Source organism: Alexandromys fortis, unplaced genomic scaffold, assembly GCF_014885135.2.
Source record: "Alexandromys fortis isolate MF-2015 unplaced genomic scaffold, M_Fortis_MF-2015_v1.1 scaffold_29, whole genome shotgun sequence".
In the NCBI taxonomy this organism is placed as follows: Eukaryota; Metazoa; Chordata; class Mammalia; order Rodentia; family Cricetidae; genus Alexandromys; species Alexandromys fortis.
Genome location: NW_026067891.1, coordinates 5,251,552 through 5,268,733, shown reverse-complemented (window position 1 = coordinate 5,268,733; position 17,182 = coordinate 5,251,552). Strand labels below are relative to the sequence as shown.

General features: G+C 51.8%; 2 protein-coding genes across 3 annotated transcripts; one reads left to right on the top strand and one right to left on the bottom strand.

Annotated features, from left to right (window-relative positions):
• Nucleotides 1–962: 962 nt before the first annotated feature.
• On the top strand, nucleotides 963–4,193 carry Cldn6 (claudin 6). 2 transcript variants are annotated; one of them, XM_050134504.1, is made up of 3 exons: nucleotides 995–1,067; nucleotides 1,409–1,483; nucleotides 2,912–4,193. In XM_050134504.1, the coding sequence occupies exon 3, from the start codon at nucleotides 2,927–2,929 to the stop codon at nucleotides 3,590–3,592; it is 666 nt and encodes a 221-aa protein (XP_049990461.1). In that variant the 5' UTR covers nucleotides 995–1,067; nucleotides 1,409–1,483; nucleotides 2,912–2,926; the 3' UTR covers nucleotides 3,593–4,193. The 2 variants fall into 2 exon arrangements, with proteins under 2 accessions (XP_049990455.1, XP_049990461.1); XM_050134498.1 differs by lacking the exon at nucleotides 1,409–1,483 and having other exon boundaries at nucleotides 963–1,067.
• Nucleotides 4,194–4,260: 67 nt separating this feature from the next.
• Nucleotides 4,261–5,791, bottom strand: Cldn9 (claudin 9). The gene has a single exon (XM_050134519.1). The coding sequence runs from the start codon at nucleotides 5,442–5,444 to the stop codon at nucleotides 4,791–4,793; it is 654 nt and encodes a 217-aa protein (XP_049990476.1). The 5' UTR covers nucleotides 5,445–5,791; the 3' UTR covers nucleotides 4,261–4,790.
• Between the last annotated feature and the right edge of the window lie 11,391 nt (nucleotides 5,792–17,182).

Sequence of the window (17,182 nt, the reverse complement as noted above, 5' to 3'; positions counted from 1 at the left end):
CAAGCAACTGAGCTCTGCGCACACAGCCTTTATGTTCGCTTGCTTTGTTTTTTTTTTTTTTTTTTTGGTTTTTTTTTTTTTTTTTTTTTTTTTTTTTTTTTTTTTTTTTTTTTTTTTTTGAGACAGGGTCTCATACTGTATCCCAGACTAGCCTCAAACTCAAAACAATTCTGTCTCCGCCTCCCAAGTGCTTGATTGCTGGCAGGCGCCTCCATATCCATACTTCTTTGGTTTCTTTGGTTTTGTTAGGCAGGATCTCGCTTTGTAGCCCAGGCTAGTCTCTATCTCCGAATTCCCCTGTATCAGTAAACAGCACTACGTTTGTAGTATGTGCGAGTTTTTGCACGCTACATTATTTTTTTAAAAAATATTTATTTTATCTTTGTGTACGTGTGTGCGCCACATGTGTATGAGTGTCCCTGGCGTCCAGAGAGGGCAACGGATCTCCTAAAGATGTAATTACAGGTGCTTATAAGCTGGGTGCAAAAAAAAAAAAAAGAAAGAAAGAAAGAAAAAGAAAAAAACCGGTGACCTGGAAGAGCAGAAAGGCTCATAACTGGTGAGTCATCTTCCCAGACCCACAAGCTGCTTTCTTAAGGGCCTCGAGGGTATAACAAAACGAGATGGCTCAGCGGTTAAGGAGGCCTGTTGCCAAGCCTGTCAATCTGGAGTTCGATCCCCGGGGCCGGTAGAGAAGACCAGAACCATTGCTAGCCTTCTTTTGATCACAGGTACGCAGTATGACAGCCACACACCGCCCCCCCCCCCGCCATGTGCCCTTTAATTTGTACCTTAGGACTTACATGCAGACGGACTATGAAAAGTTGAGTGAATTCTCAAGTCACAACTCCAGTCGCTGAACTCAGCGGGTAGCAGGTGTTGACTTTGGAGTCGCCAGTAACTAAGACACCCTGCCGAGAAACGCACACTGGCTGCCGTCGTGGGGGGGGGGGGAGTCCTGCCCCTCCCAGAGGGAGGTGGTCCAGTGACGTAATTGCGACTTTAAGACCCCTTGCCTCCGCCCTCGTCCCTACTTTCGACTTGGGAATCTTTGCAGTCTCTCGCAGGTGAGCCTGGGGCAAGTGTGGAGATACGCTAGCCGGGGATGAGCCAGGGTGCGTGCGGGCGTGTGCAGAGAGCTGGAACTTCGATCCTAGCGGCAGCCACTTGGGTTCTCAAGTCCCTAGGTAGAAAGTGGTGCCTCGAGCCCCGCGAGGTGATCGAGTCCCCGCGGCCCTGGAAAAGTTAAGCGCCCCTCCCCCTCCCTGGGACAAAGGCACCGAAACCCGGGACGCCCCTCCTCCACCTGCTTGGCTTCTCTGGGGCGGGACTCCCCTCCCCCTCACCTGCAGGCGCGGACCCAGCTTCGGGCGCCGCCATTAAGCCCCTCCTGGTCGCGCACTTCTAGGCTTGATAGATAACCAGCCAGCCCCGGGTGGCCGAGCCTTACAGACGCCCTCGGACAAAGCTGAGAGAGTACTCGGTAAGTGGAAAGGGACAGAGATGAGAAGAGGCGGATGTCTCTCCAGATCTTGACACGGGTCTCCAGGGTGAGACTGCAAGGGAGAGGTGTCGAAAAGGGCCTATGCCGTTCTTAGGTGCAAGGTGCACACTTAGAACCCAGGGTAATGGGGAGCCACAGCCTGGAGCCGAACAGAACTGATTCCCTCAGCGCCAACATTACGTGAAGTGCGACGTGAAGGACACAGGTGCAGCCTGTCACAGAAGGCACTGGGGGTCTTGAATTTTAGCTCCTTGGGAGGCTGTGTTCAGAGAGGGAAGGAAGCATGGCCTTTGGTGTAAAATTCAAAAGAATGCTCCCATCTTTAGGGCTTGCACCTTGACCCTTAGAGGTGGAGGCTGGACCGAGAATTGGCTGGTAGCCTAGAAAAATCTGCTTTTGGGTGAAGAAAGGGTTTGTTTTTCCTCCTCTCTCTTGCCCTCCAGGGCGTGCTGAGCCTGGCGTGGAAGGGCCTCCAGCCACTCCCAGCTATTGGGAAGAGGTACCTGGAGTGTGGGGGAGGGCTAGGCCTGGGATTTCAAGGAATTAGATCCACCTGAAGTGGAGCCTGGAGCGGAGCTGGGGGTTTCCTTTTGAGCCTGGGTGATAGGAGGAAGCTTGAGATCTCACCTGAGGGCTGAAGTGATAAGGTTGGACCTGAAACTTGTAGTTAGAGCCCAACCGTCCCAAAATTACACCCCTGACATTACATTTCACCCTCTTTGTGACACTCTGCTCACCTGATAAACTGTACCTGAGGATGCCTCTCAGTTTGTAGAGGGCTTGCCTGGCCCTGAGTTCGGTCACCAGCGCTGCCATTATCTAGGTGAGGCCTTACAGGTAAACACCTGTTACCCAGCACTCCTTGAAAGCAGGAGGGTCAGAAGTTCAAGGTCATCCTCAGCTAGCTGGTGCTACCTTAGACCCTGTCTCAAATAAAATAAGTGTCCGAGATCACTGCACTGGCCCGCGTTTAAGGTTTGTCCTGTCACCTGTACAAAAAAGCAACAGGATTTCGTGCTTTGCCCATCACAGACTAGGAAAAAATTAAATTCTTGTTTTACTTTTTTTTTTGTTTTTTTTTTTTTGTTTTTGTTTTTTTGTTTTTCGAGACAGGGTTTCTCTGTGGTTTTAGAGCCTGTCCTGGAACTAGCTCTGTAGACCAGGCTGGTCTCAAACTCCCAGAGATCCGACTGACTCTGCCTCCGGAGTGCTGGGATTAAAGGCGTGCGCCACCACCGCCCGGCCTTGTTTTACTTTTGATTGGCCCAGGAAGTGTATCTAACCCACACTGCAGGACAGAGTAACCAACTGCCAAGGTACTTGTTGGTATCGCAGCTGGCAAGATACAGAACATCTGGGCCTGCCACACTTTTAACACTCCTATTTTCATCTTTCCACGCTACACAGCCCCTCAACCTCATCATGGCCTCTGCCGGTCTGCAAATCTTGGGGATCATCCTGACCCTGCTTGGCTGGGTCAACGCCCTGGTGTCTTGTGCTCTACCCATGTGGAAGGTGACAGCCTTCATCGGCAACAGCATCGTTGTGGCCCAGATGGTGTGGGAGGGGCTGTGGATGTCCTGTGTGGTCCAGAGCACTGGCCAGATGCAGTGCAAGGTGTACGACTCACTGCTGGCGCTGCCCCAGGACCTACAAGCCGCTAGAGCCCTCTGTGTCATCACCCTCCTCGTCGTCCTGATTGGCCTGCTGGTCTACCTCGCGGGAGCCAAATGCACTACCTGTGTGGAAGACAAGAATTCCAAGTCTCGGCTGGTGCTCATCTCCGGGATCACCTTTGTCATCTCCGGTGTCCTGACCCTTATTCCTGTCTCCTGGACTGCCCATTCTGTCATCCAGGACTTCTATAACCCCTTGGTAGCTGATGCTCAAAAGCGGGAGCTGGGGGCCTCCCTCTATCTGGGCTGGGCAGCCTCGGGCCTTTTGCTGCTGGGTGGAGGGCTGTTGTGCTGTGCCTGCTCCTCTGGGGGGCCCCGGGGACCTGGCCATTACATGGCCCGTTATTCTACATCTGCCCCACATTCGGCCATTCGGGGACCCTCTGAATACCCCACCAAGAATTATGTCTGATGCTTACTGGGGAGTGAGGCTTTACTGGCCAGGGAACCTTAGGACCCTGAGCTGAGCCATCAAGAGACAATGCCTAGGAGTTTTGGGTTGTTTTTCTTGTTTTTCTTTTGCAGTAGCGGATACTGAACCTGGGGGCCCCACAAGTTTGGGGGGCAAGCACTCTACCGATGAGCTGTATGATACCCTGCCCCTAGGGTTGGCTCTGTTTTTGAGACAGGTTCTGGTTTTCCTGCCTCAACCAGTCCAGACTCTGTTGGCATTTTGGTCGTGCATCGGGAGGGGTGACACTTTTAGTCTGTGTCTTTATTCACTCTGGGAATCTTCTGTGGAACCTGTTTTGAGGCCACATGTGAATCTGGCCTTTGTGAACCCCAAGATGGCCTGTTCCAAGAGTCCCCAGTCCTGGAAGGGCAGGTGATAAGTTACCAAAGAATTTTCTACTCCAAGTCTTCCAACCTTTGGCCCCTACATCCCCTTACCAAAGTTACCATGATCTCCCCCAGATCAGGTCCCAGCTGTGTGGTAGACCCTCCACCACCGTTTCTCTAACCTTGCACATTTCCCTGCCCACACATTTTACTAAATAAAACATGGTTTTTATAATGTGCCTTTGATGTCACTTGGTATTTGGTACAAGCGTAACTAGAGGGAGGTGGCAGTTCCATAATCAATTCCAAGCTTTTCTGGCTCAGACCCCATATTATAAGCCAGTAAGCTTGCTGGCTGGAACCTGGAGCACCCCGCACCCCCGTGCCTTTCCACAGATCAGAGGAAGCGCAGTTACAATGTGCTTTTATTCCCAGCTCAAGTTGGGGAGTGAGTAGGGCACCAAGCAGCTTGGACTCAGGCAGCGGTTGGGCTGTTAGGTCACAGTGCGCATCTTATTTTGAAGGCAAGGAGGCTGAGGTCCAGGTTCTTGGGGTAAGGCAGAACTCAACAGAGACTAAGTCAGTTCAGGAGAGGAGACCACAGCAATACCCTGGGAGTCAGGGAAGGGCCAGGGTACCCAGTAGCTTTGGCGCATTCACAAGGTTACAACCACTGCAAAGGGCTGGCTCAAGACGGACCAGCTGAGATTCTCCTAGAGCCAAGTCTTAACCAAACAAAGAAGTGAGCGGCGCATGAGTTGATGAGAGATGCAAGGGCACAGCCCAGTGCCTGGGCATAAGGCTGCCCGTTCCAGCTTCTGGGGGAAGCCTCAGACATAGTCCCTCTTATCCAGTCCTGAAGCACCCGAACGGGAGGGGATGGAGTAGCCCAGCCTGGGTCCACGGGGCCGCTCGAAATGGGACGGGGGACACGTGCAGCAGAGCAGCCCTCCACCCAGCATGAGCAGTGCTGCCGCTGCCCAGCCCAGGTAGAGGGAGGCCCCCAACTCTCTCTTGAGGGCTTCAGCCACCAGTGGGTTATAGAAATCCTGGATGATGGCATGGGCTGTCCAGCAGACAGGGATGAGCACCAGGATGCCCGAGAGGAGAAGGAGGACCCCTGCAGTGAGCACAATTCGGGCCTTGGCACCTTCATCCTCCACGCATGTGGTGCACTGGGCACCCGTGATGGCCACCAGCAGGCCCAGCAAAGCCAGCAGGAGGGCAACAACACAGAGGGCTCTGGCAGCCTGCAGGTCCTGGGGCAGCGCCAGCAGCGAGTCGTACACCTTGCACTGCATCTGGCCAGTGCTCTGGACCACACAGGACATCCACAGCCCCTCCCACACCACCTGGGCCACAACGATGCTGTTGCCGATGAAGGCAGTCACCTTCCACAGTGGCAGGGCACAGGACACCAGGGTCCCTAGCCAGCCTAGCACTGCCAGGGTCATGCCAAGGAGTTCAAGACCAGTTGAAGCCATCTGCTCCTCGGGTCTTCTCAGCTCTCAGCCTGAATCACGTACTCGACAGAGTTGGGGGCGCGGAGTCCGAGTTCGGGTGGGTCTCACTGCTCAGGAGGTGAATCTGTTGCTCACAGGCCAGGACAGACCTCACATCGGCGGGCCTCGCACATCTGATACTCACTGAATACCAAGACGTCCTTAGGTCTTGCTCAGCAGGATCAGGATCGCTTGTGGCCCATCAGAGACCCTCCAAACCTGCCATGGACTCAGAACAGCCGCGGTCCTCTCTGCTGGCTGCTCCCGTCCTCTCTCGGTTGAAGTCCTCTCGGCCGGTACACTGCTTGTCTCAAAACAGAACTGTGAGGTGTCACCTGGGGCGTCTGAGGGCGCTGGTTGCAGGCGGGGTTTTAAGGCCTAGGTAGGGGAGGAGCCGGGCAAGGGACCTAGAGGCTACCATTGGGTAACAGAACCAGGGCAGTGGTGAAAAGGGGGTGGGATGGGGGCCCTCGGGTTTAGGGTAGGGTGCCAAGACCAAGTGGAAACCCGGGGTCAAAGGAATTCCGGGAAGACAGGACGCACAGAAAAGGGACGAGAGGAGCCAATTTATTGGCTTGGAACAGAGAAATGGGCCGATGAGTTCTCAGCCTCAGCCTGCGCCCTCTTTGCCACCTGTCTGATTCACTCTGTGGGGAAAATATGCCCCCATTATCCATCATCGTACCCCTCTCCACCCCCACCCTTTCAGGACTCTCTGGAATCCGATCTGTCTCCAGTCTCAGTTCAATAACCCCCGGCAGCTCCTAGGGGAGAGGCCCCGCCTACAGTTTCCCAGACAACAGGTGCCTGGCGCCCAGCTCAGGTGGCATTACCAAGGCAACGGCCTAGAAAACTACTCCCCCCCCCCCCATACACACACGCATACGATTCTACCTCGGCTCAGGTGTTCCCATTCCACCCCCATTGCCGAAACTAGGGGGCTGAGCCGAGCGGCTGGAAGTCCCTAGTGGCCTGGTGATAAAGAGCCCGTTGTGGCGATGGGGAGGGGTAGAAAGGGGCCTGGGGCAAGAAGGGACAAGGAGGGGACTCTGGGATAGGGACTTCTGATAGTTACATGAATAGCCAGCCAAGCCCAGACACTACGGAGGTGGGCAAAGGGGTCAGGTCCCTGAGCCCTGACTTCCGGTCCCTTAGCGTCTCCATTCACAGAATGCTGCCTGATTTCAGCTTAAATTCTGATCCTACCGGGGTGACTAGGGAGGACTAAGTGTCTTAACCTCTTTGGGCCGGAGACTGAGTTGAGAAAACTTAGATTCTGCATTCCACAAGGGACCACAATCCTGCCAATATGTGCACATTTCAGAGAGGTCATGGGAGTCATGAGCAATGCCCTTCTGCAGGCTAAGAACTTCTGAGGCCTTTTTCTTTCTTTCTTTCTTTCCTTCTTTCTTTCTTTCTTTCTTTCTTTCTTTCTCTTCCTTCCTTCCTTCCTTCCTTCCTTCCTTCCTTCCTTCCTTTCTTTCTTTCTTTTTTTCATTTTGGACAGAGTTATAGCCTTGACTGGCTGGGACCTTACTGAGATCTGCCTGCCTCTGTCTCCTGAGTCCTAAGAGTAAGGTGTGTACCACCATGCTCAACTTCTGAGGACTATTAGGGTAAAAAAAGAAAGAAAGGAAGAAAGAAAGAAAGAAAGAAAGAAAGAAAGAAAGAAAAAAAGAGGCCAGGCCAGCAACCTGAACCCCAGGTGTTTTGCCTGCATGTATATCTGCACATGTGTTCCTGTTGCCTGTAAAGGCCAGAAGAGAACATTAGATTCCCTATAACTAGCATTACAGGTGGTTGTGAGCCACCAGGTAGGTACTGGGAATCAAACCTGGAAAGAGTGGTCTTAACCACTGAACAATCTCTCCGGCCACAGTCCAGAGGTGTTTCAAGCCAAGCAGTAGTGGAACATGCCTTTAATCCCAGCACTCCTGAGACAGAGGCAGGCAGACGCTGTGAGTTCAAGGCTAATCTGGTGTGTGTGTGTGTGTGTGTGTGTGTGTGAGAGAGAGAGAGAGAGAGAGAGAGAGAGAGAGAGAGAGAGAGAGAGAGAAAGGAATAATGAATACACCCAATGTCAACAGACTTCCACATGTGTGCAAGCATCCACAGGCAAGTACAACTTTGCATGCGCACACAAACGGATTGGACATAATAGCTTATGCCAATCTCAGCACTGCAGACTCTGACACAGTAGAGGATCACCAAGAGTTCAAAGCCAATCTGGGTTACACAGTGAAACTCTGTCTTTTAAAAGAAAGATGAGAAAAGCCAGGCATTGTGGTGCATGCCTTTAATCCCAGCACTTGGGAGGCATAGACAGGCCAGCCTGCACTACAGAGCTAGTTCTAGGACAGCAATGTCTACACAGAGAAATCCAGTCTCAAAAAACCAAAACAAAACAAAAAAAACCAAGTAAACAAACAAACAAAAGGAAAAAAAGGGGCCTGGTATGGTGACATATACCAATACCTCCAATCCTGGATCCTATATATACTCAGCTGCACCCACATACACATAAATCTTTGGGGGGGGTTGCTTTTGTTTTTGTTTTTTTTTTGAGACAGGATTTCCCTGCGTAGCTTTAGAGCCTGTCCTGGAACTAGCTCTGTAGTCCAGGCTGGCCTTGAGCTTACAGAGAGCTGCCTGCCTCTGACTCCCGAGTGCTGGTCCCTGGCCACATAAAACTTTTAAGCAAGAAAAGGAGTATGTATTAGCAAGGCTACATGATAATATATTATGAAAATGTCTCCTAGACACCTGTGGTATTGGAGAGTAAATGCTATGCACTAATAAAAGGGAGGTGATGGAGGTGAGGTGTGACTCAGGTAGGGAACGTGTTCCTGATGCACACCAGGCCCTGGGTTCCATTTCCAGCACTGAGAAAAAGACCAGGGTATAGACAATCCCTTCCATTTTTTTTTTTCCTTCAGAGAAGTAAGGGGCTTCTCAAGAGATAGTTTAGGACAACCTCAACCTCTTTTTTTTTCTTTCTTTCCAAGACAGGGTTTCTCTGTGTAACAGCCCTGGCTGTCCTGGATCTCTCTTTGTAGACCAGGCTGGCCTTGAACTCACACACCTGCCTCCCTTTGCCTCTGGGGCTCTGAGATTAAAAGCGCGTGCTACCACACCCAAGAGGACAACCTCTTCCTCTTATAGAATAAACACTGAACTGAGCAGGACTGGAAGGTATGCACACTTGCGTGCATGCGCTCGACACGCGCGCACACGCGCGCACACACACACACACACACACACACACACTTAGGGATTTAGGTGTTCCCCTACTATGTTTTTAGGCCTTTACAAAGTTGTTTGTTTCTTGGTTTTTGGTCTTTTGAGACAGGGTTTCTCTGTGTAGCCCCAACTGTCCTGGAATTTGCTCTATAAATCAGGCTGGCCTTGAACTCACAGAGATCCGCCTCTGCCTCCCAAGTGTTGGGATTAAAGGCATGGGCCTCCAGGCTAAAGTTTTTCTTAGTTACTACGCCTACACCACTGTGTGTGTGTGTGTGTGTGTGTGTGTGTGTGTGTGCGCGCGCGCGCGCGCGCGCGTGCTTGTGTAAGGATAACTCGCAGGAGTAGTTCTCTTTCTATCATCTGGGGCATGGAGATGGAGCTCAGGTAGTGATGTTTGGCAGCAAGAACCTTTTACCAGCTTAGGCATCTCAATGCTCACTGTCTATGAAGCTGGGTATTGGAACCCAGGGTGTGGTGCGCTCATTACTTCTGTGACCTCCAAAATTTGAGAACCTTTCTCACCAAATGAACAGACTAAGGCCCATGTTAGTCACCTGGTCTGGAAAGTGGGCTAAGGCCACCCATCTACCTCTCTCTGCTGAGATGCCTTCTCAGAGTTTTAGAAGGTTCTTTTCTGCCCTGCGTGGTGGTGCACACCTTCAATCTCGGCACTCCAAAGGCAGAGGCAGAGACAGGTGAATCCCTGAGTTGGAGACTAGCTTGGTCTACAGAGCAAGTTTCAGGACAGCCAGGGCTACACAGAGAAACCCTGTCTAAAATAAAATAAAATAAGAATCCTAATTTTGTGGGAAGGAGTATGTGTGGATATGTGCTCATGAGTGCTGTGCCTGCAGAAGCCAGAGGCATCAGCTCCCTGGAAGCAGAGTTACAGGTGGTTGTGAGCCAATCGGCATATGTGCTGGGAACAGAACTGCTTCTCAGAACACTCAGAACTCTTTCCAGCCTCCAAGCTGATACAGTCTTGCTAAATTTTACTTACTTGTGTAGGCTGTGTGTATGTGAGCACCCGGGTATCACTGCATGTGGGAGGAGGTCAGAGGGCAATTTGCAGTGGTTGGTGCTGCTCTTCTTCCTCCTCACGGTCCCAGGAGTTAGATGGTCAGGCTAGTTGGCAAGTACATTTTTACACACCGAGCCATTTGGTGGCCGACGGAGATGGTTTTTCTGCGGTCTCCAAGTCAGAACTGGGAGACTCTTTAGATCAATGGCCAGTTTCCAGCACTCTGCAGATGGGGTCAGACCTGCCCAGCTCATCTGCCTCCTGGGGCAGGGATTTCACAGTAGGTTATGAGGGAGTGGCTGCAAAGCAAGGCTAATGGAGCCCAGCCTGCCTAGAGACTCCCTCTGAAGCCTTCCAGGGGCCTCCAGGAATCTGGTCACACAGGTTTGGTTAGGTGTCTGAGACTGTTGCAAGCTTGGGTCTAGGGGCCACCAACTCTACCCTCTGCAGCCCTAAGCCTGGAGTGTCTTCCCCAGCAGTAGACAAAGTCTAACCTTTGGGTGTTGGAGGCAAACTCACCATGGTTGGTTGGCCCTGGATATTTTGAGTTTGAGGACTAAGTTCTACATCCAAGATTGGGAGAGTTGGCTAACCTATGGAAGGCTTTGCCAGGTAGCCCACCATTGCTACAGATAGTTCTAGACCCCCTGACAGAGTTGTGTGTGGTAGTACACAACCCATTAAGGGTTAGCATTCTCAGCTGGGCAGTGGCATTGCAAACTGTATTCCCAGAGGCAGAGGCAGAGGCAGATATGTGTGAGTTCAAGGCCAGCCTGGTCTACAGAGTACAGAGTGAGTTTTGGGACAGCCAGTGCTGTTCGGCAGAGAAATTCATCTCAAAAACAAACAAAGAAACAAACAAAAGACGAAAGAAAGAAAAAGAGAGAGAGAGAGAGAGAGAGAGAGAGAGAGAGAGAGAGAGAGAGAAAGAAAGAAAGATGAAAACAGTAAGCATTCTTTCTCAGAGAACAGAGGTCAAAAGGTCCCCAATTTCTCGGTGGCCCCAAAGTGTGGGGTGCTCCCTATCTTCTATCTAGAAACATAGCACGGAGCACCCATGCTGCCCGGGACTCATCAACCACAGGGAAGTATGTGTTGCAGACAGGGACGCACCTCCCCTTGTGGTTGGACTGGTCCTCAAGCGGCTCAGGCAGCAAGTCTTCCACTGATTCTAACACAAGCTCCATTCAGGTCTGGGGGGGGGGACAGTAAATGTGGGGAAGAACCCCCACATTCCAGAAGCCTGAAGGACTGGGTGCTGCTCCTTGGGGGACTCTAGGCCAGGCTGCAAAAGTCTGCTTACAAGGAAGCCCTTGGCTTTCCTGGAGGCTTCCTGGGTAGTCCTAGAGTTGCCTTATCTCTTATCTATCTGAGACCAGGAAAGTCAGTTGAGTCCTGGGAACTAAAAGGTTAAAGTTTGGACCTCTGGACTGGAACACAGTAACACTGATGTGGAGAGGTAGGGCCCCTTTAAGCAGTTACCATCTCAATGAGACTTTAACAGGTCCTCCAGAATCCCCAGCCCCCTTCTCCTCAGACTAGGAAGGGTATGAGGAATTTTCCCCTATGCTCTAATTGCTTGAGGAAACGGAGGTGTGCCCCATCCCCCATCCCATCTAAAGTAACTAAACAACATTCTTTGTCTGGGCTGAGTTCATCATGAGCCAGGATTCAGTTTATCTGAATGTGGCCTAGGTGGGTTCATTTGCTCTCCTAGAAGGGGACCTCAGGCTACAACCCCCATTGCCTTTGGAGGAGCCTGAGGGCCCACCTGGCTTTCTACAACCCCCATTGCCTTTGGAGGAGCCTGAGGGCCCACCTGGCTTTATGGTTAGAGGAGCCAGTTCCTTAGCTCCTGAGCCTTCAATGCCTCCTAAAACAAGACTGAAGAGCCTGAATTCTCAGCAGCTCACTAGTCACTTACTATAGATAGGAAACAAGCCCAGAGCACTAAAAAGGCTAGGCTGTGTATACATACAGGCCACAGAAAACACCTGATTTCTAGTCTGCCGCTCCCTCAACAGGGCAGGAAAGCAGGCCTCTGAGCGCCCGTTCATCAGCAGGGGTGGTGGACTGTAAGGTGGCTCCTTTCCCCTGCCACCCTTACACCCCCTGGGGAGGTCCCTAAGACCTGTCCATTCTCTGGACGGAACCTCCCTCCTATGTACGAACGTGCATGTGTGTGCGCACTAGATTTTGTGTGAAGCAGCTTAGTGCTGGGGTCCCTGCTGTGGAAAACCTTACCGAGCAGTAGCCCAGGCTCCCACCCCCATGCCGTCTCAGACAAAGGTGTTCTGTCAGGAGCAGTGTAGTTTCACTTGCACACCTGGATAGGTCACAACCACGGACTGGGTAACAATTAACTTTATTATCAGTTTTGATCAGCTTTCAACCTCCAGCACACAGCTCTCCAGTTTGGTGCGCTCCCACAAGAGTTAGCTGTCTTTAAAAGATACGTTCACTGTCCCTCCTGATACTTCCTGCTTCTGAGCAGGGAAAAGAGCTGGACACATGAGAGAGGGAAGGCATCAAGCTAAGGAACAAAGAAGCAGAGAGACAGTCACTGGGAAGACAGGCATACATTCTTCCTGAGCGGTGTTAGTGTGTCAGCTGCTGTCCACAGGCTCATGCACCATTCAGGGCCCCAAGTCAGTGAAGGACAGGATCTAGAAAAGTCTTCTGGGACAGAAGGAAGGCGGGACCGGCATGGCCTAAGCCAGGCTTGGTAACATAATCCTGCAACCCAGCTACTCCAAGTTCAAAGGTAGCCTGGTCGACGGAGAAGGCTTAGACTGTATGAACTGGATTTTTTTTTAAAGGTCTCATCATATAGTCCTGGCTAGTCCAGAACTCACTCTGTAGACCAGGCTGGCTATCAACTCAGAAATCCACTCGCCTCTGCCTCCCAAGTGCTGGGATTAAAGGCGAGCGCCACCACATCCGGCTGATAAATTATTTTTGCAAACATGATTCAATGAAGGATCTCAATATGAAGTCAACCTGGCTTCAAGAAAGGCAATGATAGAAGTCCTTTCCTAGCACCAGAGGACAAGCAAGGTCCTGCCGAGGAAGGCAAAAGCCAGAGCCGGTCTCTGGCTGCTATTGACACTGTCAGGTCTTTTTTAGGCCTCTGGCCACCAGCACTGTTAAGAGAACAAATTCCTATTGTCCCAGGCCTTTAGTGTGCATAATTCCTTATGGAACCTAATAAATTGATCTTTTTGCTGACGGGACCTGGGCTCTCAGAGGTCCCCCAAGGTCAAGGCTGGCTTCCTGACACCACCACTCCTGAGTGGCTGAAGAGCTCTGCCATCCACTTGGTTACCTGAGCCCAGGCGACCTGTGGAACAAAGAGAACATTATATTAAGTTGTACTGGCTGCACAGAAACCGGTGTGGGGGTGAGAGGCCTGAAAGGCAGGAGAGAGGAGTTTCTACTCAGGAATCTACCTGGAGCTCTCTTTCCCCATGGGGATGACTTCCTCTTGCCCAGTATCAATTGTCCATCATCACCCCTTGGGGGTTGGGGGACCCTGGGATCTATTTCAGTTTGACTCATAAGGCTTGGGAGTTTCCAAAGGTAAGCGAGGAAGGTCTTAGCCTTGCACACACCCTGGACAAGGGACAGCGTGCCATTCTGGACACTGGCTGCAGCGTCTGAAATTCTGTTTTCAAAACCCAACTTGGTGGCTGCGAACTATTACACCTGCACTCAGAAGGCTGACAGGTTAATCGAATTGCTGAGTTCAAGAGGTCTTGTCTCAAAAAAGAATCAAACTGTTGCTGTCATCCTTTTGACCGGGGTTTCTTCCTTAGGCAACAGCTACTTTTATCAGCACTTAGATGAGTTTTGTTCTCAAATATCCAAGGGAGACGCTGCAAGACTGGAGGGCCAGAGAAGGGGTGGCAAAAGTCCCTAATCTTTTTTTTTTTTTTTTTTTTTTGAGACAGGGTTTTTCTGTGTAGCTTTAGAGCCTGTCCTGGAACTAGATCTGTAGATCATGATGGCCTCTAACTCACAGAGATCCACCTGCCTCTACCTCCAGAGTGCTGGAATTAAAGGTGCCACCACCACGCGGCTTTTTTTTTTTAAGTGTTTTGAGACAGGGTCTCACTAAGTAACAAAGGCTGACCTTTGATTCGTGATCCCCTGCTTAAGCATCCCTAATGTTGGGGTTACAGGAGTGTGTCACTAGCCCCATCTGACTTCCCTCATCTTAAACTGAAGGTCAGGTTTCTCTCTTTCTTCCCAAGCCTTGGCTGCAGTCCTGGCTCTCTTCTCTTGTCCCCAACCGAGGTCTGGCCCGGTCTTCCGAACCTGCCTACCGGTGTCCAGGCACGGACTCACCCACTTGTAGCCCAGCGGGGCCAGGCGATCAGCAGGGTGGCGATAGGTAGAAGTAGGGCGGCGGGGGCGGGGGCGGGGGCGGCAGCGGCGGGGGAAAGGCAGGGAGCGGCCAGGGCTCACGGGGCAGCGGCGGCGCCAGCAGGGTGAAGGGCGAGGGCCGCGTGGGCAGCGGTGGCAGCGGCTGCGGGGGAGATTCGGCGATCAGCGGGGGCCGGCCGCGGGCGCCCACGGGCCCCGGGATGGCAGCGATAGCTGCCTCGGGAAGCGGCGGCAGCGGCAGGTGCGCAGGCGGCGGCGCGGGTGCGGGCAGGCGCGGCAGGTCCTGCAAGGCGAGCGCGGCTGGGGGCGGCGCGGGCGCGCAGACCTCGGGCGGCAGCTCCGGCAGCGCCAGGTGGACCCCGGGGCCCCAGGGCGCCAGCAGCTCCGGGCGCAACGGGAGTGCGGGCAGCGGCGGTAGCTCGGCCAGAGCAAGAGCCGAGGGCGGCGGCGGTCCTGAGCTCAAGCCGGGAGGTAACCCGGGCAGCGGAGGGTGCGGCAGGGACGATGCGGGCGGTGGGGTGGGCGGCAGGGACGCGCGGGCACGGCTCAGCCGGGAGTGCACGCGGCCGCGCCGCGGGTGCGAGCGGGAGCGGGAGCGGGAGCGGGGCCACCGCGCCGCCAGCTTGGCCGCCGCTGCCACCCCAGGGCCCAGTGAGCGATGCCCGCAGCCTGGGAACGAGATCCAGGAGCCCGCTGAGGTCCGCCCAGCCAATTGGAGTTGCCTGCAACACGTTCCAGCCAAACACGAGCTGGTGCGCTTACAGCCTGGGCACCCCAACCAATCACGGTATCCCGCGGTGCCTCCTTCGCCTCCCGCTATCCTTCGAGTGAATACGCGCTCTGGGCGCCCCCTCCTGGCCCGATGGTGCTCTGAGGCCATGCCCCACCAGTATAGAATGTGCCACAGCAATTATTGCTATTTATCAGTGGTGACTCTGGATTGATGCATATTTTCATCACATTTTCTTTTTTGAGACAAAACGTCCCAGGCTGGTGTCAATACGTAGCAAAGTATGGCGTCCCACTTATGATCCTCCTACTTGCACCTCTTAAATCTGAGATTACAGACCACGACCATATAGAAGGAATATCACAATTCAAAAAACAAAGTTTTGGGCGTACTAGATGACGACAACGCCTACTAGTTGTCTCTAAACCTGACGACTAGAGTTCCGGAGACCCACAAAATGGGAAGAGAGAAGCAATTCTTATTAGCTGTCTCTGACCCCCCCAAACCCATGACACAAACACACACACAGTAAATAAAATATTCTGATGCAATGTTTTGGGTTGAGTACGCAAAGTACTTTCCGTATCATGCATGAGGTCCTGATTCCAGTCCTCAGCCTTACATAAATCAGGTGTAATGTCTCTAACTCAGGGGAGATGGAGGCAGGGGGGGATCAGAAGATGCTCAAGGTCACCCTCCACCACGTAGCCAAGTTCAAGGCTAGTCTGAGGTAGATGAGATGGGGGGGGGGGCAATATGCATTATATACGTTAAAGTTGCCAATAATTGTAAGTGACAAGCAGGTGAGATTCTGTTAAAGAAAAAATAAATAGTGGTTCAAGCCTGTAATTCTAGCATCCGGGAGGTGGTGGCCGGAGAACCAGGAGATCAAGGCCAGACTCAGACATAGCAAGTTTAAGGCTACCTTGGACTACCTGACATTCTGCCCCATACATGAAATGAAGCAAAGAGGAAAAAGGAAAAAAAAAAAAAGACAAAAGGGTTAATCTCTTCAAAACTGGTATTGGAGGACACTGGATAGATGGCTCCGTGGTTAAGAGCACCCCCCCCTCTCTCTGTTTTCTCTGTAGCTTTGGAGCCTGTCCTGGAATTTAGAGGGCACCACCACCATCTAATGCATTTGTTTCTCTTGCAGAAGACCAGGGTTTGATTCCCAGCAACTGTAAGGTGCCTCATAGTCATCCGTAACTTCAGTTCTATGGGATCAAGTGCCCTCTTTCAACATACATACATTTGGACAAGGCAGTCAGCACATATAAAATAAGATTTAAAAATTAAGAAAATTTGGAGGGGCCAGGCGGTGGTGGCTCACGCCTTTAATCCCAGCACTTGGGAGGCAGAGGCAGGCGGATCTCTGTGAGTTCGAGACCAGCCTGGTCTACAAGAGTTAGTTCCAGGACAGGCTCCAAAACCACAGAGAAACCCTGTCTTGAAAAACAAAACAAACCAAAAAAAATTTGGAGGGGCTGGCGAGATGGCTCAGTGGTTAAGAGCACTGACTGCTCTTCCAGAGGACCCAGGTTCAATTCCCAGCACCCACATGTCAGCTTGCAGCTGTCTGTAACTCGAGTTCAAGATAATCTGATATCATTATACCAATGCACATGAAATAAAGCTAAAATAAAGCTTTTTAAAAATAAATAAACAAAAATAAAAAATTAAAAGAAAATTTGGATGCCAGGCCACGGTGATGCACACACCTTTAATCCCAGCACTCGGGAGGCAGAGGCAGGCAGATCTCTCTGAGTTCAAGCCCAACCTGGTCTACAGAGGGAATTCTAGGTTAGCCAAGGCTGCACAGAGAGACCCTGTCTTGAAAGCAAGCAAACAAACAAAATTTAAAAAAAATAATAATTTGGGGCTGGAGAGATGGCTCAGTGGTTAAGAGCATTGCCTGCTCTTCCAAAGGTCCTGAGTTCAATTCCCAGCAACCACATGGTGGCTCACAACCATCTGTAATGAGATCTGGTGCCCTCTTCTGGCCTGCAGGCATACATGCAGACAGAATATTGTATACATAATAAATAAATAAATATTTTTTAAAAAATAATAATAATAATTTGGAATTGGAATAGTAGAGCTTTTTTGTGGGGGGGGTTCGAGACAGGGTTTCTCTGTAGCTTTGGAGCCTTCCTGGAACTAGCTCTGTAGACCAGGCTGGTCTTGAACTCACAGAGATCCGCCTGCCTCTGCCTCCCGAGTGCTGGGATTAAAGGCATGCGCCACCATCGCCCAGCTAATAGTAGAGCTTTTATTAGTGACACCAGAAGGTTCTAGGGTTAATGGGCTGGGTGGCCCAGGGAGAGTGGCTGCAACAGT